This window comes from Puntigrus tetrazona, unplaced genomic scaffold, assembly GCF_018831695.1.
Source record: "Puntigrus tetrazona isolate hp1 unplaced genomic scaffold, ASM1883169v1 S000000469, whole genome shotgun sequence".
Classification (NCBI taxonomy): Eukaryota; Metazoa; Chordata; class Actinopteri; order Cypriniformes; family Cyprinidae; genus Puntigrus; species Puntigrus tetrazona.
In genome coordinates this window covers 389,962-415,000 of record NW_025048111.1, presented here as the reverse complement: position 1 = coordinate 415,000, position 25,039 = coordinate 389,962, and the positions used below count along the sequence as shown (strand labels likewise).

Sequence of the window (25,039 nt, the reverse complement as noted above, 5' to 3'; positions counted from 1 at the left end):
TCCGTTCTGTTTCCACTGCAGAGAAAGATTTTTTTTCTGGGCTGGAACGGACTTCTCTTTCACATTTATCGGCCAGTATGCGCAAAATACATCACGTATCGTCCTGCATAGGATCTTATCCTAAACGCAGCCGTTTTTGTCATACGTTAACTTAACAGATGAGAAAGAAAAGGCACCCGTAACAGTAGATCAGCATTCATTCTGTGTTAAAGAGACAGCCACCTAATAAACGATGATTAATCAATATTTTGTTTATGAAAAGGAAACTATGCAGGGTTTTTAAATGTATGTACCTGAAGTCGGTTCAGTTTGATTTATTTATGCTCTTGCCAAATTATTAGTTTGTTCTTATTTTTACTATTTGTTTACTTGCCTTTAATAATTCAGTGTTGAAAATGTAGCCATTTTAGTCTAGACATTTTTCTTTTTGGTAAAACCACAGGCAAAATACAGAACAAAAGTGATGCTGGAGCACAAAATCAGTCTTAAGTCGCTGGGGTATATTTGCAGCAATAGCCAAAGATGCACTTTATGGATCAAAATTATACATTTTACGCCAAAAATCATTATAATGTTAAGTAAAGATCATGTTCGATGAAGATATTTAGTAATAGGCTAACTGCAAATGTACTAAAACTACATTTTTGATTAGTAATATGCATTGCTACGAACTTCATTTAAACCACAAGCAGATTTTCTCAGTATTTCCCTCAGATTGCAGATTTTTAAACGGTTGTATCATAAAATCCTAGCTAACCGTTGCCCTGTCCTCCCCTGCCCTGACACCGTTAGCTCACGCATTTATTCATTCACATCAAGATTAAACGAGGCAGAGAACGAGGTCTGGAGACTCACCCAGAGGAATGGAGTCCATGCCCACGCAGAAGGTGTGGAAACCTCGGTCACACTTGTCACAGAACATCATCTCCTCCTCGTGGTGCGGCTGCTGGCACACGGTGCACGTCTTACACTCCATACACTGCCAGGGATACATCTTGATCTGGGACACCAGCTCCACGCTCATGTCCAAGCAGGACGGGTGACCTGAGCACAAACGCAAGCCGCTGTGCTCACAGCTTCATAGAAAAGCAGAGCAGTCCCGACACTCGGGAAACGAGATATTACAACACAGCCTCCAGTTCGGTTACGTAAGCATATAGCTGAAAGACGCCAGCTGAACTGGGAAGTGAACCCAGGAAGAGTTAGGAAGAGCGAGTTTGGACTTACCGCTGTTCTGGCACTGGGAGCAGTGGATGAGAGCCTCTGGCTTGCCTTTCTTGTTGGCCTCCTTACCCTTCTGACATATGCCACATATAGCATTGGGAATGACCTTAGGCTGCAAGGGCAGAGTAATGCTATAAACGCCATGGCAACCAAGGTCATACACACCATGTGATAGTATGCTTGAATCAAAACCACTACCATTTTTTTTTTTTTACAATGAAATCAGTTAAAATGCTAGAGTAAACTGGATGCAGGATCTTAAAAGGTATTAAGATAGACTGATATTTCAATTGTGCAAATAGTCAATGCATGTAAATACACAAGCAACAAAGACAATTAAAAAAATTTAATATTTAAAAATCGGTTTCACATATTAGGATAAACGCACTACTGTTCAAAACTGTGGGGTCAGAGATTTTTTAAGAAATTAAAAGTTTGTAGAGAATGAATACATTAAATTGATGAGAAGTGACGTTATAATACGTTTATAACGATGAAAATATTCTTTATATAACTTTCTAGTCATTAGAGTATATATTTTTTAGCAAAATATTTAGAAGCAAAATAGTTTTTAATATTGATAATAACAAAAGATGTTTTGATCTATTAAATAGGAAACTTAATTTAAATTGCAATTCCATTTCAAAATTAGTCCTGTCAAACGATTAATTGCATTCAAAATATAGTATATTTTTATAATATAAAGTATATTTATTATGTGTATATATAAAGACACGCACACACATTTTATTAATATCTATTTATACTCATATAAACATATTTATATATTAAAAGTATATGTAACATTTTCAATTCTTAAATTTATACACGCATGTATTTATATATACACATAATACATATACAACGCACACATTTTGTAAATAAAAACTTTTATTTTGACCGCGATCAATCACGATTAATTGTTTGACAGCACTATTCAAAATATTAATATTAAATGTTCATTTAAAGATTTTTTTCATTCATGTATCATTTTATTAAATAAATGCAGCTTTGTTGGCGAGACATTTCTGAAAAACGCCTCACCCCAAACTTTTGAACAGTAACGCATATAAATGACAGCATTTATATCGAGACTGACATGCAAAGCGGCCTAAAAATCTTGAAGAAAACATTTAGCGAGGCAGAAAAATATTGCATTGTTCACAATTCACGTACTTCGGACAGAGGAAACTACAAAACACATTAAACTGCTATTAAGTCTGCTACATCGTGAACAACTAGGCAGTGACGTAAGCGCATAAAAAAAAAAGTCTAAAACACCAAAACAGCACGCAGAATAGAAAACAACTTCGCTACTTATACTTTCATTCGGTGCTCACAGCCGTTAAAAATCTCGCTACAGTCTAATTTCTTTAAAACCTCTTTATTCAAAAGGTTACTCTAAATACTGACATGTCAAAGGCCCTACCATAAAAACCATTCAACTGAAAAGAGCAGTGACAACATTGTGGAAAAACAAACTAAAAGTGTAAAGAGGCAGGCCAGGCTACAGGTTAAAGACACGTTTAGATGTTAGTGAAGCTCGCGCTTGTGTGAACGGAAGGACTACATCCTTCATTCAGTCACAGCAGGAAAACACCAGCTGAACTAAGAGCGTTACATCCAAACAAACAAAAAAAAAAACCCACACAAGGAGAACATTTAATGTTGTGTAACTACAAACACTCTTAACAAGACTCGAGAGGTTGCATAAAAGGAGGATGGAAATCGGCCAACAACATACTGTACAGTGAGAGGATCAACAGAAGCTGTACCTGCCGGCTTTTAAGAAATTAACACTTTGAGAAGTGCTGCAGCGATTTGTGAATAAAACGCCAGGTTCAAATCAGATTAAGGTCGTCGACTTGTTTCGAGAGTTTTGACATTTCCAGAACACACACACACACACACACACACACACACACACACACACACACACACACACACACACACACACACACTGATATCAAGACCATATTCAACTAACTACAGGCACAGCATCTTTCCTTAAAAACGATGATGATGAACCGCTAAAGAACACCCAGAAGGGTTACTCCACCCGAAAATGAAACTGAAGTGAAACCCATAAAAGCTTCGTTCGTCTATACAAGACATTTCGGATGAAAACCGGGAGGCTTGTAAATGTCAAGCGCTGAACACTGTCAGATCCAGAAAAGTATGAGAGACGTCAGAATAGTCCATCTGCCATCGGTGGTTCAACTGCAGCATTATGAAGCTATGAGAGTACCATTTGCACGCTAAGAAAGTCTCTCCACTTCACTATGGAGCCTCAGCACAAGCATATGCTGTTTTTGTTTAAATCAAAGCAAAAATACGTATAGAAAACGTATCCTTGAGGTGCGGCTGACACAGAACAGCGTACCATATTTGCGTTCATTGCGTATTCTCAGAAACGGCGCTATGGTAACACAGAAAAATACTGAAGATTGTTGAATACAGGCATTATTTAGATGACTTTTTGCGCACAAACAGTATTTCCATCTCCTTATAAAACACTGACTGAACCACTGATGGCAGATGGACCGTTCTGATGATGTTTTTTATACTTTCCTGGACCTAGACAGTGTTAAACCCCTCCCCAGAGTTAATAAGTTGAGTTTAACCGTTCTTGAGTCCATTCAGTCGATAGCACTTTTAGCATAGCTTAGCATAGATCATTGAATCCAATCAGACCAAGTAGCATCGCGTTCAAAAATGGTACGCCAGCAAACTTCCTTCATTATTACGCCGGATTGAGAGTATGGTTCCTAGTCGTATCTAGAAACTCACGACATTTCATTACACGGTATAACTACAGAAGAGTCAAGTTTTAAATAGGAATGATATCGAAACTCTTTGGTCACGTTTGAACGCGATGCTACTGGTCTAACTGGATTCAATGATCTATGCTAAGCTATGCTAAAAGTGCTATCGTCAGAGCCGGAGATCGGCTGAATGGATTCGAATACGACAAAACTTACTAACCGGAGAGTTGGGGAAAAAAAAAAAAAGTGTAGTGTAGTGTTCCTTTAAGGACAACATTTTCATTTTGGGGTGGAGTATCCCGTTCAGCATCCTAAAACACTGTTCACTCCAAAGACGACAACTTGTTCAAATCCTACGACAACCAGGTACGTCCACGCCACAACTACAACAAGAACAATATTACCCAAATCGAAGATTTTTTTTCCACCCAGCTCACCTAAAGCATCTTCAGCATGTGCTTATAATAAACAGAATGTTATCATCCGCTAGTTTGCTATATCTGTATGTAACATTTTAGTTGTCTCGCTGATTATCGTCCTTGGTGTGAACAGGCCTTTAATCCTGGCAAACTAATTGCTAAAAGGAGAAAATAAATGAGGCTGTCTAAAAAAGTTAAACAGTATGCAACATTCAACAAAAAAACCATTTAGACTAGCAGACTTGTCACATGACCTTATACGGTTACATCTGAGAGCTGTGTAGTTCTCATCTAGCAAAAATATTTATAAATTCCATCTTCCTTTCATTCTAGAATTCAGAGTTCAGTTAGAAAGCAATGCATTGTGGGACAAAATGTGCAGCAGCAGAATTATTGAACGAGAATTATTTTGGGTACTGTATTTAAAACAGAAAACGTACATGCTATGCATACTTCTAGTAGTGTGCTATAATAGCCTGGGGCAGTTTACTCCGCTCGCACTTCCTGAGATAACAGAACCACAGGGGAAACTGATGATGACTAATCATTCAGCTGGGGACTAATTCATTCTTCTACATTTCTTCGCCAAAAGAATAAACAAAACCTTTTCAAACATGAATATTAAAACCGTCAGAAACAATGCGAATATTGCACAGAGCATAATTTAGGTAAGCAGAAATGCAGCTTAAAATGAAAGCAATTTCTTGCATTATAACGCCAAATTACTTGTAATTGACTTTGTGTAAATTTAGTTGTGGACAATTTGGCATGCGTAAAGGTAAACCTTTTGTTGATCCGGCAAGCATTTTGACAAGAAAAAAAAAAAACAACTTACACAATTTAATCAGACTAAATCAAAGGAAACACAGATATCAAGCATATTTAAGGTGCCCATAGAGTCAGTGTAGAAAACCACTGATATTCAGTTTGACAATGTTATACCAAACAGTAGTTTGATAACCATTTCATGCCTGAAAGAGAGTAATGCATCACTAGCATGACAAATAAAGCTAACTTTAAAAGTGCACTCAGTAAGTTTACTTTAACCGTTAAACTCTGCTTAATGTAGTTAAACAATAATAAAGGAATAGCTCACTGGATGGTAAGCAAAACTGTAGTTATCAACATTCTTCAAAACATCTTCTTTTGTGCTTCACAAATTTGTGTGAACCGCCCCTTTAAGACCAAGCGTGCAATAACAACATTTTACAATAGTTAAAATACTGATATTTCAAGCTGTATGAAGACGTAGTGTAGCACGGACCTTTTATGATCTTTTAATGGATCGTAATTGTTTTGCATTTCCAAATAAATAGGTTATAATTTACAAATAAATAAAAAAACAACAAATAAATAAATAAAATGATATGCAAAAAAATATGTTAGGAGAATAAATTTAAAAAACAAATTCACAAATAAATCGGACATTTACAAATATATTACTTTATTTGTGAATTTATTTAAATTCCTTTTTATTTAATATTTGTTTGCCCTCTTCTTTTTTGGAGCTTGGCAAATGTGATTATGAACTGCTGCTTGATATAAAAGAGTTTTAAAAATGTGCCTTGAGCAATCCAAACATCGGTGCTGCTTTTATTGCTATTAGTAACTTAATTGGGTTACAAGACCCGGCTGGTCATGTGATCTCAACACTGCGGCACCCATAAGGGTATAGAATAAAATAACTCGACTGACATGATTGCAATCCAAAGTCCTATTTAATTCTTTTTTCTTATGTCTACACATTTGCAAAGCAGGGAAAACGTTACTGAGTGCACCTTTAATATTTCATCAATTGTTTCATATCAATGGATTATTAACACTTTCCTTAGTGTTTAGCAGCCAAATGAAACCGCTCGCATGCCCTTCAGTTTAACTGACAGGCAAGCGGGCAGGTAGAGAGATAAATAGAGGTATTTTAAGCTATATGAAGTATTTTTCCATTTCATAAGGGTATATACCTTCACAAGTGCATCACAGCAACAAAAAAAAAAGCCCTAAACTAATGGCAGTACCACACAAAAACATTATTGCTCCAAAGGTCTGTGCAGAACACAGGAACTGTCACTGGGTTTCCTGGCACTGAAAAAATGTGTGCCATTCTTCAAACGAAAAGGAAGTTCCATTGACATGTGCAGTCCCGATCTATGACCACCAGGGGTGTGTGTGTGTGTCTGAGTGAGAGTGTGTGCGTGTGTGTGTGTGTGTGTGTGTGTGAGAGAGAGAGAGAGAGAGTGCATGAGTGTTTGGACCATGATGATCAAGTCAGAAGTAAGAGGACTTCTCTGCTGAAAGTGCTGGAAAAGAGGGGTGTCGAAAAGGGGAGAAGAGAGGTGTTGGGTTATTTAAAAAAAAAGATCAGGGCCTTTTTTCTTCTACCTTGTACCCAGGGACAGATTTGTGTTGGATGGTGCGAGGAGTGCCGTCTTTGCTCTTGACTTTGGATTGAATTGCGCTGTCTTGGCTGTCTCCATCCGAGGTGTTTCCCGATGAACTGTCCTGAAAGTAAACATGAAATAAAAATTTACTTAATGCAATTTAGCCGTGAGTTGTAATATTATAAGGTTTTTCAGCCTAGTTCTTATAAGAGCACCTGTAGATTTGGTTTGGTCCTCAGAGTGAACATGGTGCGACTCGTTAAATAGAATATAGACCATGTCTTTCGGATTTCATCGAAAATTTCTTAAATTGTGTTTTGAAGACAAACAAAGCTTTAACAGGTTTGGAACGGAAGTGATTAATGGCATATTCAGTTTGGGGTGGAGAAACCCCATGACTTTTGCCTAAAATCTTCATTTTGTGCTTATTAATAGTTAGTAAGGCGGCTGTTGGGGTGGATTAAGGGACCCAAAATATGGCCATGCAATTAATTTGCGCTTTTCAAGTACCAATAAACAGCTAACATGCTATGAATATGCACGCTAATTGGGACAGTACATAGATGTAGAATCGCTTAGTGGACTGATTCTGAGATTTTCAGAATGCATAGCCATTCCTCTGAAACTGAATCTGAGCTTAGAGTTTAACAGCAGATGGCGCTCCAATGTAGTTTTTTTTTTATACACACTCTCAAACGCGCTGTGTGTTCGACCAACACGTAAGTTCACCTCGGCTCAGAATGCTTTTATGACACGAGATGAAAGTAAACGCAGCCCACCGTGAACAACCTTGTAAATCCGCTTCAACCTTCGCGAATTTTATGAATGATTATTTTAGGTTCAAGCGTGTGTAAGGATGCGGAAACAAGCAGAGTGCAGCTGTATCTAAAGCATGCAGCAACATCTGATGTTCAAAGCTAAGCTCAGAATCGTTTACAGAGGAGTTTTATTGCTATTAGCAACTTGGCTGGGTTACAAGACCCGGCTGGTCATGCCGATCTCAACACTGCGGCACCCATAAGGGAGAGACCCGCTCAATGCAGAATAAAATAACTTGACACGACATTTTGATGCTTTTGGATCTAAGGCAGGGGGGGCACCAAGTTTGGTCCTTCAAGTTTGATGACTCCTGATCTAAGAATCGATGCCAGATCATTCCTCGAGTCGCAATGCATCGATGAATTGTCCCAGCCCTAAGCTTAACAAGACTTTTCATAGTTTTAGCTAAAACTAGTAATACCCGTCCCAGCATACATTTTTCCTCCCCGAATATCACTCTTTATTAGCAAACATTCCACATTGCAGGGGGAGATATATAATATAAAAGAAAAACATATATTTTGGCATTGCTTCTAAGGCTCCAAATTGCATTTGATATCTTTAAACCGAACACCTGGCTTTATAGTCGTCCAAATGTAAAAGGTTTTATTAGTAACGTGCCCATGTGAAATCAACTTACCGAGGAACCTTTTTTTTTGCCGTCTTCTTTCCCGTCCTCAGCGTCATCAGAATCACCATCACTGTCCAGGGCAGGCAGCTCCGGGTCCAGCGGAGGCTCGTACAGAGCCGTGTTCAAGGGCAAGTAGCGGAGCTCGTTTGGAGAGTACCTACAAACATTGACGAGGCAGGGAAACACCCAGAGGTTCATCGTTCTCGAGCGCACTGGCGGCTCAGCAGGATTTTGGAGTAATTAAATAACGCAAAAATGGACCTTTTGTAGTACTCTTGGAACTGGCCAGGAATGAGGGCGACTGGATACGGACCGGTCTTGGTTTTTTCTGGAGGGAGGACTTTGTATCTTCCTTGAGGTACTTGAATAATCTACAGGTTAAAGAGAAAGGGCAAACAAGCAATGAGATGTTGCTAGGTTGTTGTTTGTTCCCTGGATGTTCTGTGCTGCGAAGTAGCTTTACACGCATTTTACACGCCGCAGTACACAATCATTATGAGATTAAAGAGCATATCTTACATGTGTTTGAAGGTCAAAATAAGCCCTCCTCTCCTCCATCCGCTCTCGGTTGAAATTACTGTTGAATTCGGCAGCTTTTTTTGCCGCTTTCTTTATGTACTCGGGCACTTTACTGGCTTCAACTTTTTGAGGATTCTGCTGCTGCATTTGCTAAAAAACCCCCCAAAAAAACAAACAAAAAAAAAAAAACAGTCAGCACATTAGCACTCACAGACTTTCAGCAAAAAACTTAAAATTAAACAATAATTACAATTATCCTTGCATATAAATGTATTCCAGACTTTCCTTTAAGAAATCACTGAAGCATTCGTTTTAGATCATATAAATACTATTGCATTGCAAATATTTTATACGTTAATGTTTTAAAATTTTCTCAATATTCTTTATTTTTAATTGATGGAAAGCTGAATTTAACATCACAGCTACGGTTTTCAGCGGCTATGTTTCCATCCAAAGATTTAAAATAAACTGTGCAAAACCGAAATAATGCATAAACCAGTCAAAGAGAACAAAACAGCCACCGAGGAGAAGCCACAGATTACAATAATCTTCATATAAAATACTATAAAAAAAAACTATTTTAAATACAACTGTGCTGCCTTAATATTTTGTGCAATCGGTGGTATTGCTTTCAGGTTGAGACAATTGTAAAAAGCATTTTTAATAGTCCCTTCTAATCAATTAAATGTGTCTTTGCTGAATAAATAATAATTGACAGAGTGTGTGTCACTCACCGCACTAAGAGTGCTCACGGAGTATTCTTTAGTGATCCGCTGGCGCTCTCGCTCCTGGAGTATGACGGAGTACTCTGCGTGTTTGGCTGGATACTCCTTAATCATCAAATCAATCACTTCATCACTGCGCAGAGCGGTCAGACCTGGGGAGAAGAGAGATCTTGCAATTAGTCTTAATGTCACTGAACACTCAGTCTAACATTTTTGCACGTTAAAAAATAGTCACGTTTACAAAAAAACTCGATTTTCTGCATTTTTGCATGTGTAGCATGCATTTTGATAGGAAAGGATGACTATTGTAAACAAAAAAGGCTTACAAACACTTCAGACTTAGTGTGCATGTTGCTTTTTACAACTACTACAACAAATCAAGCTACAGAAACTCTAACTGGAATATATATATATATATATATATATATATATACACACACACACACACACATACATACATATTTATTTTCTTATATTTAATTTTGATATCATTTAGACTAAATAGAACAGATAGAAAAAAAAAGAAAAGAGCAAAACTGGATTCTTACCCAAAGTGCACTGTGTTTCTGTAATGACATTTTGCTCTCTCAGATAAAGTTTTTCTTTGTGAGACAGGTCTCTTCTTTCCAAATCTGGTATGAAGTTGAAAAGAAAAATGGCAAAGCTATTCAGAAAGCACAACGCAAACAATGATTTCTGTCATTAGTATCCGAATTCGTAAAATATATCCATTATTTGGCCAATAAAGTAAAAACCTCTCAATTCCATTTTCTCCGCAGACAGATAAGGCGCTTATTATTCATACCTGGATATTTCCGTTTGAATGACGTGACTCCCAAATACTCGCTCACTTGTTCTTGTAACATGTAATACTCCCCTGTGTCATCTGGAGGCCACTTGTATTCAGTCAGGTTCTCAGCGGGAAAGTATGTTGGTCTGTAATGAAACAGAACAGCTCTATACACGGTAAAAGTATCAATGCGTCAGAGTAAAGAGTCAAAACCAGTTGTGGCCAGCCAATAAAGCCATCAACAGACGACAGAAATACTAGAAGCTACACGAGTGAAAAATGAAGTTTCAAGGAAAAAACAGCTACATAATACCACTGAAAATAAGTTTTCGTTAACATAACGTGTATTTATTATGCATACATAAAAACAAAAGCCACACAGCATATATTTTGAAAATATTCAAAACATTCATAGAAATTATCATGTACAAATAGAATGAATTTTTCGTAAACATATACATGCATGCATGTGTGTGTGTATTTATCAAACCCAATAAATATACAAAGAACACACACATATATTATGTAAACAAAAACGTATTTTTGATATAAGGATTATATCCCATTTGCATTAAACCTAATAATCTGGGGTATGCTGATATCACAGCTAGTTTTTTTGTTTTTAACCCTATTCACCGGGCCTTCTTGCCTTAAATCTGATTTGCAGCTCAGCATGTCACCGTGTAATGAACTCTCACCCCAGCTCATGGTTGGATGTGTCACAGCTCCTGGAACTGTCCCCTGAGCCCATCCTGCGTCTTTTGGGGGCTTGACTCCCATCACTGGAGTTCTCCTCGATGTCATCCTGTTTGACGAGTCACAAATATGATTCCGCATGAAATTAATTTATGAGGGCTTGAAAACTAATAATGACTGTCCAGAAACAGCTAGGAGGAAGCTAGGCATTATTTCTCTGAGCATCGTTTGCTCATATATATACATTTAGCTCCATCGGCTAGCAGGCTAATAGTAAATAAACAAAGACGCCTCTTTCTCAAATTCGCGCTGTTATAGACTCGGTAACTGCGCGTATGTACGCCTTACAAACTACGATGCTATAACCGTGGACTGTGCGACAAGATGTAACCCTAAACACCCACAAACCTTGACAGACTGCGTCCCAGGAGTCGCAGGGTTGCTATCGCACGGTCTCGGCGAAAGAACCGCTGCCATGTTGATGTTCTGCGGATGAAAGAGCGTCACATTCCGACGGGAAACCAGGAGCGCGAGGAAGCGTTCCGACCGCAACCGAGAAGTCTGTAATAATGTAACTTAAAGATTTTATTTTGAATGTATATTTATATCGAATAAAATATATTCTTATTAAGATCTGGTGTATTTTAAATTGGAATTATATTCAAATGATGGGAAGTATTTGTTAAGAGTTTGAAATTTAAATGAATAGACAAAACTTTTTATTCATTTAATAACCATTTATTTGTTAATGATTTTTAAGATTTAATTTAAATTTTCCTTTTTCCTGTTATTAAAGTTACACTCCTCCTTACTTATGTAATTTTTATACATTAAATGTCTTTTAAAGTGCAACAAGGACTGTGTGGTAGTGTCTTCTTGTGTCTTCTACTTAAAGCCATGGATCATCCTTATGCATTACTTAAGATTATTATTATTTTTAATATCTTACAATTACATTTAGCCAGTTAGAAAGCACATTTCAGTTTTTGTTATTTATTGAATTAAAAATGTACAAAGAGATATAATGCTTTTTCTACTATACCTACACATTAGAAGTTACATATTATTGAAACTGTTGATCGGTGACATACATTTCATGAGAAATTTAAGACAGGTTACGGTAAACGTGTTCTCAGTCTGCGGTGAACGCTTCATGAATGACTTTCCAACTGACCAATCCCAGGCGGCCAGGAAGTCTTGTCAGCCAATCCGAACCCACGAGGCGGGGCTCGTCCGCTTTCGCGAGCTTCTGGAACAGGAAGTGAAACCTGCTTCTGCTGAGTGCTTGTAGCACTTTGTTCGGAAAGTTGGGCTGCCTTTGACGGCTCCGGAGCTTTGCAAGATGGACAGCCAAGGAAGAAAGGTGGTGGTTTGTGATAACGGAACAGGGGTACGTCCACAACTCTAACACCTGCCGTTTGTTTTTGTCTCGCTTGGTTTTTAAGCAAAGTTCAACGAGAGTCAGGCAGTCAGAGCCCTAACAGGAAGTCACGAAAGCTTAGCGCAGCTGTAAGGAATGTCTGACAGCTGCATTTATTCTGCCCTCATATTCTTCTCTGCTGAGACCGGTGTTATCCGACTCTGAAGGGATTTGTGTTCTAGATGTATCCTATTCAAAAACAAAATACTTTTTCCAGACACTGCATTAGACGCTAGCAGCACATTTCCTGCTAAATGCGGCTTGACTTGGTTATATGTTCCTGATATATCGCTATGTGATAATACACGCGCAACAAAATACGTCCTTTATCGCATGCGCATACACTAAATTTCAGCTAGCAGGGTTTTGGCTTGCTCCAGTCAGTCGGCTACCAAAATAGATATTAAAATGAATTTTGCGTCGCCGTGGGTACAGCTGATCTATAAACGCTGCCTGTTATGAAATCATCCTTTGCATATTGCAAGCTTCCTCACCTCTCCGTTAGAGTCGGAAAGGTCGTGTTTCGCTAATGTTGGTACGTGATAAGAGTAACATAATAGAATTGATGGCTGGCATCAGTTGCTTTGGAATTTGGGGGCGTGGTCTTGTGTCCTGGCGTCACGTTTGGCCACTGGGTGACATGGGCAGGTTTTTGGCTCGAGGATCTGGAAACAATTGTGGTTCGAGAATATTTAGTGTTTTCAGTAAATGGCAAAACTGCTTGGTCAGGAAAATCAGCCAATGAAAGAGAGCGCAACGAGGAAGTGATGTCACCTGTTAAAACCACAGAGAAAGCGTCTCTACTCGCCCGATGACCAATAAATGAGCCCGAAAGCCTTCAGGCCATTTTTGGAATAATGAGTGAGGGATGAAACCGGTCTCTTTAGCTGTATCTAGCTTTGGATGGAGAGTTGACTTTAAGCAGTCAGTTGTTAGTAGCAGGGAAATTAATCACTTTATTGATTTAACGAATTATGCACTTAATGTAGAAAGTAAGTTCATGTTGATATAATAAATCCGTGGCACAACAAAAGACAGCAGAACCCAATAATCATGTCTCGTTCAGCTGATGCTTTCATCCACAGCAACAAGCAGGACAGCGTTTGTGGCCCTGGACCGCGAAACCAGTCGTAAGGGTCCGTTTTGAAATTGAGATTTGGGCTATATATCATCTGAAAGCTGAATAAATAAGCTTTCCATTGATGTACGGTTTGTCGGGACAGGGCTATATTCCTTTGAGAGAGACTGCTTAAATATTTGAGGGTGCAAACGACAGCCTGTATTTACAGTAGTTGAATGAGCAAAATATATTCATTGAGAACGATCTTTACTTAATATCCTAATGATTTTTGGCATTAAAAAGACGATTCGCCTTGTGATCGGCTGAATGTTAGTTGACTAGACCTGTTTTTTTTTTTTTTTTTCAAACAATTAAAATCAAACAAAAAAACATTTTTAACATCTGAAAATTGCATTTAGACCTCAAAGTTAGTTTTTAGTTTGTGAAGGTCATCATGAGGGACAATGCAGATGTATCACTCGACTGGCAAACAATAGGAGCTCGATGTTGTTTTTTGTTGTTTCATTTTCATAATCAACAAAAAAAGAGCTTTTTTTGCTTGTATCATCAATCAGAATCAGCCTTGAACAATTATGATCTGTGCACAAAATATGTAAGAATAATAAACGTTTGCTGGTCACAGAGATCTAATTAAAAATGTATTATGATTTTTCTTGAAGGAAACCCAGGTGATGTTAACTTATTTTTTTCAAGCGATTAATTGTGTTTAATCGCATACAAAATAAAGGTTTTTGTTTGCATATTATATGTGTGTATTCTGTGTATATTATGTGTAAAAACACACGCAAAATCTATATTTTGAAAATGTTTACATGCATTCACTTCTTTTATATTCATAGAATGCATATTATAAATGCATATATGTAATATATAAACCAAACATTTTTCCAAAATATGTACATGCAATTTTTTTTTTTTTTACATTGAGGATGAATACAGTATTACTACATACATGACTTTTCTCTCTCTTCCTCTCAATCATTTAGTTTGTGAAGTGCGGCTATGCCGGATCCAACTTCCCAGAACACATCTTCCCAGCACTGGTGGGCCGGCCCATCATCCGCTCCACAGCTAAAGTGGGCAACATTGAGATTAAGGTGAGCTTTCTGGATGCTCGGATGATCCATTAGGAGTTTGCTGTGGCCTTCTCAGAACGACGGTAGATAATGATGGGTTATCAAAGTTCATTTGTGAAACTTGTTCAGCTTCTGGTTTAGTTTTAAAGCAAGCCTTCATTCTCTCCTGTTCAACTTTTTTTTATACTTGCGCTCTTTCCTTCTCGTTCTTCACATGAAGTAGAATAACAAAAAAATGGTAAGTTCAGCCTGACGTGTGTTTTTTTGTTTTTGTTTTTAACACCGATCGCCTGCTGAGGAGAGTGTGTCGCATCATGCAGTATTTCAGAGGTGTCCATATATTACTGAGCTTTGATTTCTTTTATTTTGTAGAGCATCTCATTCCTTATAACCAGGGCTGGGTGATATTGCCAAAAAAATATAATATACAGTATACACAATATTAAATATAGACATACGATTCAATTTTTTTCAGCAGCTTTTTTAGCGGTTGAATTCAAAATGTTTAGTGCAATAAGTAAAATACAACATTAATGCAATTAAATATAATCAAGATAAATATTTAGGAGAATGTTTATTTATTAGTGCCAAATCAAACTATTAATCACATTCAAAATAAAAGTTTTTGTTTACATTATTTATATATATATATATATATATATATATATATATATATATATATATATATATATATATACTGTACTGTGTATATTTATTATGTATATATAAATACACAAGTATTTTGAAAAAAATACATGTTTTTGCATGTATATATTTATGTTTTTATATTTAATGTTATATATATAAATATATCCTCATAAACAGAACATTTTCTTGTATATACACATGCATGTATTTGTATATACATGATATATGCATGTGCACTGTGTATATTTATTATGTAAACAAAAACTTTTATTTTGGATTTGATTAATCGCTTGACAGCACTAATAATTAAGCGTAACGCAGTATTATACAATAACACACAATAAGATTTACTTAAATGCATTTTTTATTAAAGAAATGTATTACATTATTTATAATATTTAAATGCTGTGGGTAAGTTGGTTCATTATACCTGAATTCATTTGGATAGGATCAATCTAATCAAATCCGGTTTATTTTTCTTAAATTTAAATATATCGTTAGCATTCGATATATTGCCCAGCCCTTTCTAATCGTAGTTGTATTACTTGTTCTGTTTGTGTATTGATTTATCTCAATCTGCCATGGAGAATGAATCAGACTTTCTCACTAATATTTAGCTGTTTTTTTGGTTTTTTTTTGGTCTTGCATACGCTAATATTTACCACAGTGAATTGCTCGAAGTGCTCTTACGCTGCACTCTGTCTTCGTTTCAAAGCTGCTAATGTTTTTCACAGAACTTGGCACCTTTTCAGTTCCCCACCAGACATTATAGCTTAATTTCCTCCTCCTCCTCCGGTCCGAAATAGATTTAGCAGAAGTTGGCCTTAAGACGCAGGGAAATGTTGACGTCTCTGCGCTTTGCGTCTGTCTGTTCGGTGTCCTCTGCCCTCTGTAACGTTTGAGGAACTAGAAGAAATAGATTCTGGTGTTCACAAGATATCGTTTCACACACACGGAGTTCCTTTTTAAAACTCTTTCGAGAAGTCCGCATTTCCTTTCTCAAACAAATAAGACGTTGCCGAAGTCATGCCGTACCCAGGAAGTCTTTCAGACGGATGAAATTGAAGGACAGCGGGGCTCCACAGGAAACACATGGCGCTACCAAAAACACAGTACTCCTTCTCAACATGATAATCTGTACAATTAACATCCAGTCCTTCAAATTAGAGGTGTCTGCAAAGAACAAACGAAAGAAGGAAATACACTATACAACGATTTGTAAACGTGTTTATTCAAAAAAAACACTGCACTTTTGCTGTCTGCCGCTTTAAATGCATGAGCTCTTTAACTTGGATTCTGATTGGCTTTTATTTTTCATCAACTTGAAAAAAAGCGATTGCAATTACATCGTTCTTCCGTATAGTTGTAGTGTGGATATCCCTGTTCTCATAATTAAAATGATTAATAAAATGTAACGATTATCGATATACAGCAAAGTAATTCCCTGTTTTTGCTGCTATTGCTAACAACACAAGTGATCTTTACATACAAAGAGACTTGTTTGTTTTGTTTTCTTTGTATGCAATAATTGCTTGTTGTTGCTGACATTTGGTGAGAGTTTCACGTCAACAGCATCTTTAGAAATGCATTTGCTGGGAAAGCGGTGACGTGTTCAATACTCATTTCCCCCGCTGTAGTTATGGTCAACTGTGAATGAAGATGACTAAAACGTGCATGGAGATGTGCTGTTAGAGCATGCTGGTTCTAGTGAAAGAGTGCAGGATCTGTCCTGAAATGTTTTTGGTGGATAGTGACCATCATAGCTTTTAACCTGCGATCTGTGAATGTTCAGGATCTGATGGTGGGAGACGGAGCGAGTGAGCTGCGCTCAATGCTGGAGGTCAACTATCCCATGGAGAACGGCATCGTCAGGAACTGGGATGACATGAAGCACTTATGGGATTACACCTTCGGTCCAGAGAAGCTCAACATCAACTCACGCAACTGCAAGATCCTCCTCACAGAACCGCCCATGAACCCGACCAAGAACCGCGAGAAGATCATAGAGGTGCGTCGTCAGTCTTAAAAATAAAGGTGCCTCACGATGCCGTGGAAGAACCTTTTTGTCCGAATGCTTTCATCAAGAACCTTTAACATCTGAAAAACGTTTTCATAAAAGATTTTTTTGTCTTGAAAGTAGGTTCTTCAGGTTATAAAAGGTAAGAGAGAGATGATTCTTTAAAGAACCTTTGATTGAATGGTTCTTTGTGGAACCAGAAGTGGTTCTATGCCATCACTGCGAAGAACCTTTTAAGCACTTTTATTGTTAATTAAAAAAATGTAATTAAAAAAAAATGTTTAGACTTTCCATATATTCAAATGAGGCCTACCCTCCTAAGTTTGTATTATGTTGCTATGATTTTTGCTCATAATGTCTTGCAAAATTACTTCTTTTAGTGTGAAATCTTCAAAACGTCACTAAAAAGGAAATTTAAGTAGCCTCCCAATAGTCTGGATAGTTTTAATGCCTCAAACTGTGAATATACACTACCATTCAAAAGTTTGGGATCAGCATACATTTTTTTTTAAGCCAAAAATGCAATTATTTTCCAGAGAGCGTCAAAGAATCATTAAAGAATTAAAAAAAATCCTGTATCATGGTTGCCTGCGAAATGGTTAAGCAGTTTTTAACATTGATATAAATAATAATAATTTCTTGAGCAGCATATAAGAATGGTCATGTGAAGTAATTCAGCTTCACGCACTATATTCAAATAGAGGACTTTTTTCAAATTGTTTATTGTTCACATTTGTTTTAATAATTGCAGCCTTTGTGAAAACTTTACCTTTTACAGAAACTGTTGATCAGTGCTGCATTCTGTGTTTTTGTCACTTCAGGCATTGCTTGAAAATATATATATTTTTTTATAAAGAAAATATATTTTATATTTGTCTTTTTGTTCGTCCCACTGTCCTTCAGGTCATGTTTGAGACGTACCAGTTTGCCGGGGTCTACATCGCCATCCAGGCCGTCCTGACGCTTTACGCTCAAGGTGGGTTCTCCACGGTTTTTAACTTCGGCGTGTTGATTTGGCAAACGTTTTACCGTCAACCATCAGCGATTGTATCGGTGTTTGTGCGTTGTGCTGCACCCAGGCCTGTTGACCGGGGTGGTGGTGGATTCGGGCGATGGAGTCACCCACATCTGTCCTGTGTACGAGGGCTTCTCTCTGCCCCATCTTACAAGGAGGCTGGACATTGCTGGACGGGACATTACACGCTATCTCATCAAGGTACACAGCATTTCAGTTGACGTGCTTCAGCATCTTTGAATTTTTTACAACGGGGTTTTTAAAATAAACACAACTCAACTGTACCTTTTTACCTTTTTTCTAAAATGACGCACGTTAACACACATTCTCAAACAGTTTTGAAGACGTATGTTTTTAATTAGTAAGAATAAGTTCCAAGGATCTATCCCTAACTTGTATTGAAATTGAACCATGAAGCAAAAAGCAAAGTGCGTATACAAGTGTGAAACGCATCCACCTGAAAAAACATAGTGCGTTTGAAGCACCCTTTACACTTTAACTGTGACACCTGGCACCTACGAAGTGCTCATATATTGATAATAATATGAAATATCGATAAATACAATTTTAAACATCATAATCACCATTAAACCAATTCATTATCCGCAGCATTTATTATAAACATCACACAAAAAACTTGCTTTTTGGCATACAACATACAAAAACAAAAAAAACGTTTATGTGGTTGTTGCGTTCAAAAATAGGTTTTGCATGCTTAATGTTGATTGGATTCTTTCAGTAGCAGCTCAAAAAAGCAAACCTTTATTCCTTAAAATGTGGTAAATGTTCTTCGTCACAGTTGCTCTTGCTGCGAGGCTATGCTTTCAACCATTCGGCAGACTTCGAGACGGTGCGCATGATGAAGGAGAAGCTCTGCTACGTGGGATACAACATCGAGCAGGAGCAGAAGCTTGCTCTGGAGACCACCGTACTGGTGGAGTCCTACACGGTCAGTTTTACGAGTCTCGCGAACCGTTTTAACACAAGCCGGCGTCCTAAAAGGGTGTTAACGGCCTGCGGGGCGAAAGTGGCCTCCTCGCTGAGATGTTCGAAAGTTGCTCTTCAAGACGTTACGTTACAGTATGCGAGGCAGACGTTTGTCTGGCTGGGGTTTTTAGTGTGTGGTTTCGCAAATTTCCCGCTGGGACGCGTAAGTGTTCTGCGTTTCTATGGTGACAGGCTCTTTGGATTGGATTTAGCAGCGGGGAAATTCTTCAGGCTGCACTTTGACATCCTGTCTGTGAGACGCCAGACTCTGCTGGACTCTGATTGGCTGCCGGGCGTGCGATTGCGCCGAGCGTCCTCAAGGGGGCAGCGGATGCTGAAAAGCGGTTCTCTGCAAAGTTCCTTTTTTTTTACTCTGAGGTTGTAGGCATGGGTGCGGCGTTTTTTTTCTTTTTCGATTTCCTTTCTGAACCTTTTCTTTTTTTTTTAAAAAAAGAAAGGTTTCAAAACTCTCTCGCTTGAACAAGTTAGGCTGCGTGGCGTCGGAGTTGCTTAACCAGCATGTAACATCATTTCCTGCGTAGCCGCAGTCCTCCTTCCCCATCTGGGAAGCTCTGCGTTTCCGACCTCTGGACACTTCTCAATGGGTTCTTTATATACCCGGCACCAATTTCTCATTAGTCATCGGGGTTATGCTCGGCTGTGGGTTACCCTTCAGACCTGAGACTCTGCTCGGTGCAGCCAGTCCAACAGGAACATCTCATGATCGAGGTCAACTGAAGTAATGAAGTAGTGAAGCATGTGATAAGAAATCAGACAAATGTTGACACGAGGTGTGTCAACATTACATACCACAGCGTTTATCAGCTCAAATACATAAATCATAAACACCTGCTGATGATCCTGCACTTTAATAATGCAAGTCACTAAGAAATTCGTTAGTTTTTTTTTTTATTCAGCAAGGATGTATGAAATAAATAAATCAGATGTGGCTTTAAAGTAATTTATATTTTTTTGCAATAGGTTTTTCCGTTAAAAATAGTTACATTTACCAGAAAATTCTAATATGTATTAAGGGGGTTTTATAAATAAATGAATAAATAAATATATATTATTAATAGATAGATATTTACCTAAATTTAGCAGCACAACAGTTTTCATCAATGATAATAGTTAAAAAATTAATACTTTTTTTTTTTTCAGCAAAGTGACTGTAAAGATCAGCATATTAGAATGATTTACGAAGGATCATGTGACACTGAAGACCGGAGTAATTCTGATGAAAATACATGACATTTTAAATGATGTTCACATATAAATCAGTTTTTTTTTAACAAATAAATGCAGTGTTGGTGAGCATAAGCGACTAATTATGTTTTATAAAAATAATCATGCGGTTTTGCAACAACATGAAAGTATGAATGGATTATCAGCAATGTTTATTAAGTACTATGCATTTATGAAATCCATCACTGACCTTGCTGAATGTAGTACTAAAAATAAAACACGGGGGTTGATTGGAAATCTCATCTAATGATGTCTTCAGGGAAGTAGTCATTTATATACGCGAGCAGCAATAGCATCAAAATTTTATGACTTTTTAAAGTATTGGCAGCTCTATTTAAATGTTCAAAAGAGCTCTTTATATTTCTGAATTGGCAGGGTGACTGATTTAAAGCCCTAAAGTTTTTCCCGTCCTCCTCTGTTCTCCAGCTCCCCGATGGCCGGGTTATTAAGGTCGGAGGGGAGCGCTTTGAGGCCCCAGAAGCTCTGTTCCAGCCTCACCTCATTAACGTGGAAGGGGTCGGAGTGGCTGAGCTTCTCTTCAACACCATTCAAGCAGCAGACATCGACACCAGGTGAGCTCAGCGCTACACGGCTACGCCAGACTAAAACAAACAAAGCATCGAGCGCACACAGTCCCTTTCGCCCCTGGCCCCTCCAGCGACAATGAAGCTCACTGTGTGTGTTTTTTTTTAATCTGCGCTTCCCTTCTCTCTCAGGGCCGAGTTCTATAAACACATTGTTCTGTCAGGAGGATCCACCATGTACCCCGGCCTGCCCTCTCGACTAGAGAGGGAACTCAAACAGCTTTATCTAGAGCGGGTACTAAAGGGCGACGTCGACAAGCTCTCGGTAAGCTCGCCGTTTCTATGCACGTGTAAACGTCAACATTGCTTCGATGGGGTAAACTGGGACAGTATTTTAAAGACACTCAGGTGTGTGGTAATGGCTCCCGAGCACCAGCAGGTGGCGCTGCATCCCTCCTCCAGACAATCCCGGGCCTGCCCAGCTGAGCTCCGTCTCATTTAAAACCTGGCCGTCGGCCTGGAAAAGCATTTTGGGGAGCCTCAGAGTGGGCCGCGTTTCAGCTCTCTATATATAAATGATCAATTACAGATGGCACGCCCGATACGGTCGAGCGCTGCGTCCGTCTGCTTCTCCCCAAACTGCGGAGAAGGCAAATTAAAAAGCAATCGACTTTACACGAAGGGCCTTCGCGAGACCCTTTCGGCCACCTGTTTATAACCCGCACCGTACACCTCGCTATTCTCCCGTCGACTCCCAAAGCGGGCGGCGTGCTTTTGACGCGTGTTGAAGACGTCCGTTCTCTTCCGCTCCCCTGAAATTCTGCTCACGCTGTCTGTTTTAACGCCTTCCGTAGAAATTCAAGATCCGGATCGAGGACCCTCCCCGCCGCAAGCACATGGTGTTCCTGGGAGGGGCGGTGCTGGCTGACATCATGAAAGACAAGGACAACTTCTGGCTGACGCGGGAGGAGTATCAGGAAAAGGGCGTGCGCGTTCTGGAGAAGCTCGGCGTCACCGTCAGATAAACATCCCCCCGTCTCTTTTGTGACTCGTGTCATCAGGTGTGGATTTATGGGTTTGGATTGTGAAAGCCGCGGGTGGTTTTCTGTTGCGTTTGGTCCTCTGTCACCGCGCTGATATTTGTGACCCTGGAGCGCAAAACCAGTCATATAACCAACATGTAAGCCAAAAATCATTAGGATATCAAGTAAAGATCATGTTCCACGAAGATATTTTGTACATTTTCTTAACGTAAATGGATGGGAGTGTGATTTTTGATTAGTATGCATTGCTAAGAACACCATTTGGATGGCTTTAAAGGTGATTTTTCTCATGTTTTTTTGTTTATATATATTTTTTGCACCCTCAGGTTCCATATAGTTTCTCAGCCAAATACTGTCCGAACAAACCATACATCAACAGAAGGTTTCAGCTTTTCATATGATCTGTAAATCTTGATATTATATTGTCTAGTATGGCTGGTTTTGTTCTCCAGGGTCTCGTATGATTGTGTGTCGGCACAGCATTAGTCATTCCTGATTTGCAGTACGTTTTCTTGTCTTCTTCATATAATGTAGAATCTAAATTCATATATATAGTATATATGCACACTACCATTCAAAAGATTTATAAATAGGTCTCACCGAGGCTGCGGTTATTTCATTAGTAATGCGGTAAAATATTAAGTCTTCAGTGTCACAACCTTCAGAAATCATCTTATTATGAAGATCATGTGAAAATGATGATATTATTATCAATGTTGAAAACCATTGTGCTGCTTATTTTGTTTCATTTTTGATTGTTGGCTTTTTCAGGATTGTTTTGATGTCTTTTCATTCATTTAAAAAAAAAAAAAAAAAAAACCCAAAGAAACTAATCCTACCGACCGGTCTTACAAACTTTTGAATGGTAGTGTGTACTATAAATGACAAATAATGCACGTATATCTTGAATAAAATTAGAAACTCTATTTTTAAAGATTAAATTCATGTCGATTTTAGTTTTTGCAGCATCACGATTAAACGTACATGGATGTTTTCAGTCATTTCAGCACTTTTACTGTGGGAAGCCCCATTCACAACAAGATTGACATAACTATAAAGATTACTGTAACGATCATGATATTAGCGTCCACACCGGCGAATTATATTGCGTGTCTGCGGCTTTAAATTCTGATCGGCTGTCCGTGTTTGTATTGCTCCTCAACTGAAAAAAAATCGTTCTGGAAGTGATTCACAAAATTGTTTCTCTGTGCCTTTTTCGTTATAGTTGCGGTGAGGACTCATTTTTTAATAGCATTTTTTTCATTTTATTATTAGCAGTTAATTTAATAAATCCTGCGATTGTTTCTCAAACATCTCAACCGTCTTAACAACCGAAAACCGCAGAAATCACGATACGATCAAAATCCCGAACGATTACTTTTGACACTTCAAAGCAATTGTTTCGGAGCGCAGGCTAACTTTAGCTCTTTCTTTCCGACCTGTTAGGCAAGTTTCCTGCCTTTTGTCCAAATAATGCATTTTTAATGAATGACCTTTGCGTGTCTGAAAGGACTTTTGCAGACGCACGACAGAGCGCCAGTGCTGCGTGACAGAAACGGACCAATCAGCGACGAGCAATGTTTAACAGCGACGCTTCCGAGTGTTACCGACAGGCGCCGTCATCACGTCTGTATTACGGCTGACTCTTAGAAGCTGTAACGAATCCTCTCGCCGTGAGATGTGTTGTACTGCATGTCAGTCTGGTGACAGAGACACAAACGAGCTATCATCAGTGTGTAATGGAAGGGCGGGAAACAAAATACTTGTCTTTTTTCCGGTTTGTTTTCTGTTCTCTGCCAGCTTTGCGACGACTGAAACTGAGCAACCAAACCTTATTACGGCCGTGGAGCTTTAGCCCTGTAGCTGAGAGAAGCCTTTCTGCTCTTTCTGTCTGTCAGTGTGTCATGTGTTCGTCCAGAGTAACAACAGGGGTTACTCACAAGTGTTTATTATTATTATTATTATTATTTAGCATTTTGAGAGTTTGGACTGAGAGTCTGTGGGATTTTTACTAATGTATTTATCAAGCGGGCCAGTCTTCTGCAAAGTCTGCCTTTGAAAACGTTTCAACAGCTACAGCTGAAGTTTTATGTTGCTCATAGACATGCAAAATTATATATTAAGAAGATTTGTACGAATTCTTTTAGTCCCTTTGTTGTTGTAATTATTGCTGGTTTTTTTTTTTTTTTTTACTTTTTATTCATTTTCTCTTGCAGTGCTGTGTCTGGCGTAGAATGAAATAATAATAAACAATCTCCTGCTATATCAGTCAGACAATTGCTTTTGTTTGATTAATGCTGTTTTTATGTGAATGGGGTTAGAAGGCAAATCAGATATGGATAATATTGTTTGGGGCCGATTGTTTATGGACATTTTATAGTACATAAAAGCATGGATAATCGAGGTATCTGCTTCTTCATGCATATATTTGAGATACCATCTATTATTAAAAATGTTTATACATTGACAAGCACAACTTTTTCTCTTTATTTTTCTTCTTTGGATCACAGCATAACTGCCGAATGCTATACATACAATGCTATTATATATAAATATTATATGTTAAAAAAAAAATTGTGTGTATATATATACACACACACACACACACACACACAGGGAGTGCAGAATTATTAGGCAAGTAGTATTTTTGAGGATTCATTTTATTATTGAACAACAACCATGTTCTCAATGAACCCAAAAAACTCAATATCAAAGCTGAATATTTCTGTGTGTGCAGGTGGCTATTACTGTGCATAAGTATTAGGCAACTTAAAAAAACAAATATATACCATTTCAATTATTTATTTTCACCAGTGAAACCAATATAACATCTCAACATTCACAAATAAAACCAAAACAAATCAGTGACCAATATAGCCACCTCTCTTTGCAAGGACACTCAAAAGCCTTCCATCCATGGACTCTGTCAGTGTTTTGATCTGTTCACCATCAACACTGCGTGCAGCAGCAACCACAGCCTCCCAGACACTGTTCAGAGAGGTGTACGGTTTTCCCTC

General features: G+C 38.2%; 2 protein-coding genes across 5 annotated transcripts in view; one reads left to right on the top strand and one right to left on the bottom strand.

The window, feature by feature from the left end:
* The window catches only part of phf10 (PHD finger protein 10), a 12,412-nt gene extending 903 nt beyond the window's left edge, over positions 1-11,509 (bottom strand). Inside the window, exons 1-11 of one of the 2 annotated variants that reach the window (XM_043231881.1) lie at positions 11,375-11,509; positions 10,969-11,075; positions 10,286-10,416; positions 10,029-10,112; positions 9,490-9,632; positions 8,756-8,905; positions 8,498-8,607; positions 8,246-8,393; positions 6,788-6,907; positions 1,228-1,336; positions 856-1,044 (exon numbers count right to left, since the gene is read on the bottom strand). In XM_043231881.1, the coding sequence (XP_043087816.1) occupies positions 856-1,044; positions 1,228-1,336; positions 6,788-6,907; positions 8,246-8,393; positions 8,498-8,607; positions 8,756-8,905; positions 9,490-9,632; positions 10,029-10,112; positions 10,286-10,416; positions 10,969-11,075; positions 11,375-11,443 (1,360 nt within the window). In that variant the 5' untranslated portion in view covers positions 11,444-11,509. The remainder of the gene's footprint in view (positions 1-855; positions 1,045-1,227; positions 1,337-6,787; positions 6,908-8,245; positions 8,394-8,497; positions 8,608-8,755; positions 8,906-9,489; positions 9,633-10,028; positions 10,113-10,285; positions 10,417-10,968; positions 11,076-11,374) is intronic. The other variant, XM_043231882.1, reaches the window with a different exon arrangement.
* A 689-nt stretch (positions 11,510-12,198) lies between these two features.
* On the top strand, positions 12,199-24,294 carry actr2b (actin related protein 2b). Of its 3 annotated transcripts, XM_043231874.1 has the most exons (11): positions 12,199-12,356; positions 14,454-14,564; positions 14,767-14,781; positions 16,984-17,199; positions 18,112-18,184; positions 18,288-18,424; positions 19,023-19,172; positions 20,882-21,027; positions 21,172-21,304; positions 21,834-22,040; positions 23,533-24,294. In XM_043231874.1, the coding sequence occupies exons 1-10, from the start codon at positions 12,309-12,311 to the stop codon at positions 22,002-22,004; spliced, it is 1,200 nt and encodes a 399-aa protein (XP_043087809.1). In that variant the 5' UTR covers positions 12,199-12,308; the 3' UTR covers positions 22,005-22,040; positions 23,533-24,294. The 3 variants fall into 3 exon arrangements, with proteins under 3 accessions (XP_043087809.1, XP_043087808.1, XP_043087810.1); XM_043231873.1 differs by having other exon boundaries at positions 21,834-24,294; XM_043231875.1 differs by lacking the exon at positions 14,767-14,781 and having other exon boundaries at positions 12,200-12,356; positions 21,834-24,294.
* Positions 24,295-25,039: the final 745 nt, after the last annotated feature.

What these genes read in the sequence shown, in the direction of transcription:
- actr2b (XM_043231874.1), top strand. Translation starts at nt 12,309, where the DNA reads ATGGACAGCCAAGGAAGAAAGGTGGTGGTTTGTGATAACGGAACAGGG. An exon ending in TTACACGCTATCTCATCAAG is followed by an intron (nt 18,425 to 19,022) that starts GTACACAGCATT and finishes TCTTCGTCACAG; the next exon opens with TTGCTCTTGCTGCGAGGCTA. An exon ending in GCGACGTCGACAAGCTCTCG is followed by an intron (nt 21,305 to 21,833) that starts GTAAGCTCGCCG and finishes CGCCTTCCGTAG; the next exon opens with AAATTCAAGATCCGGATCGA.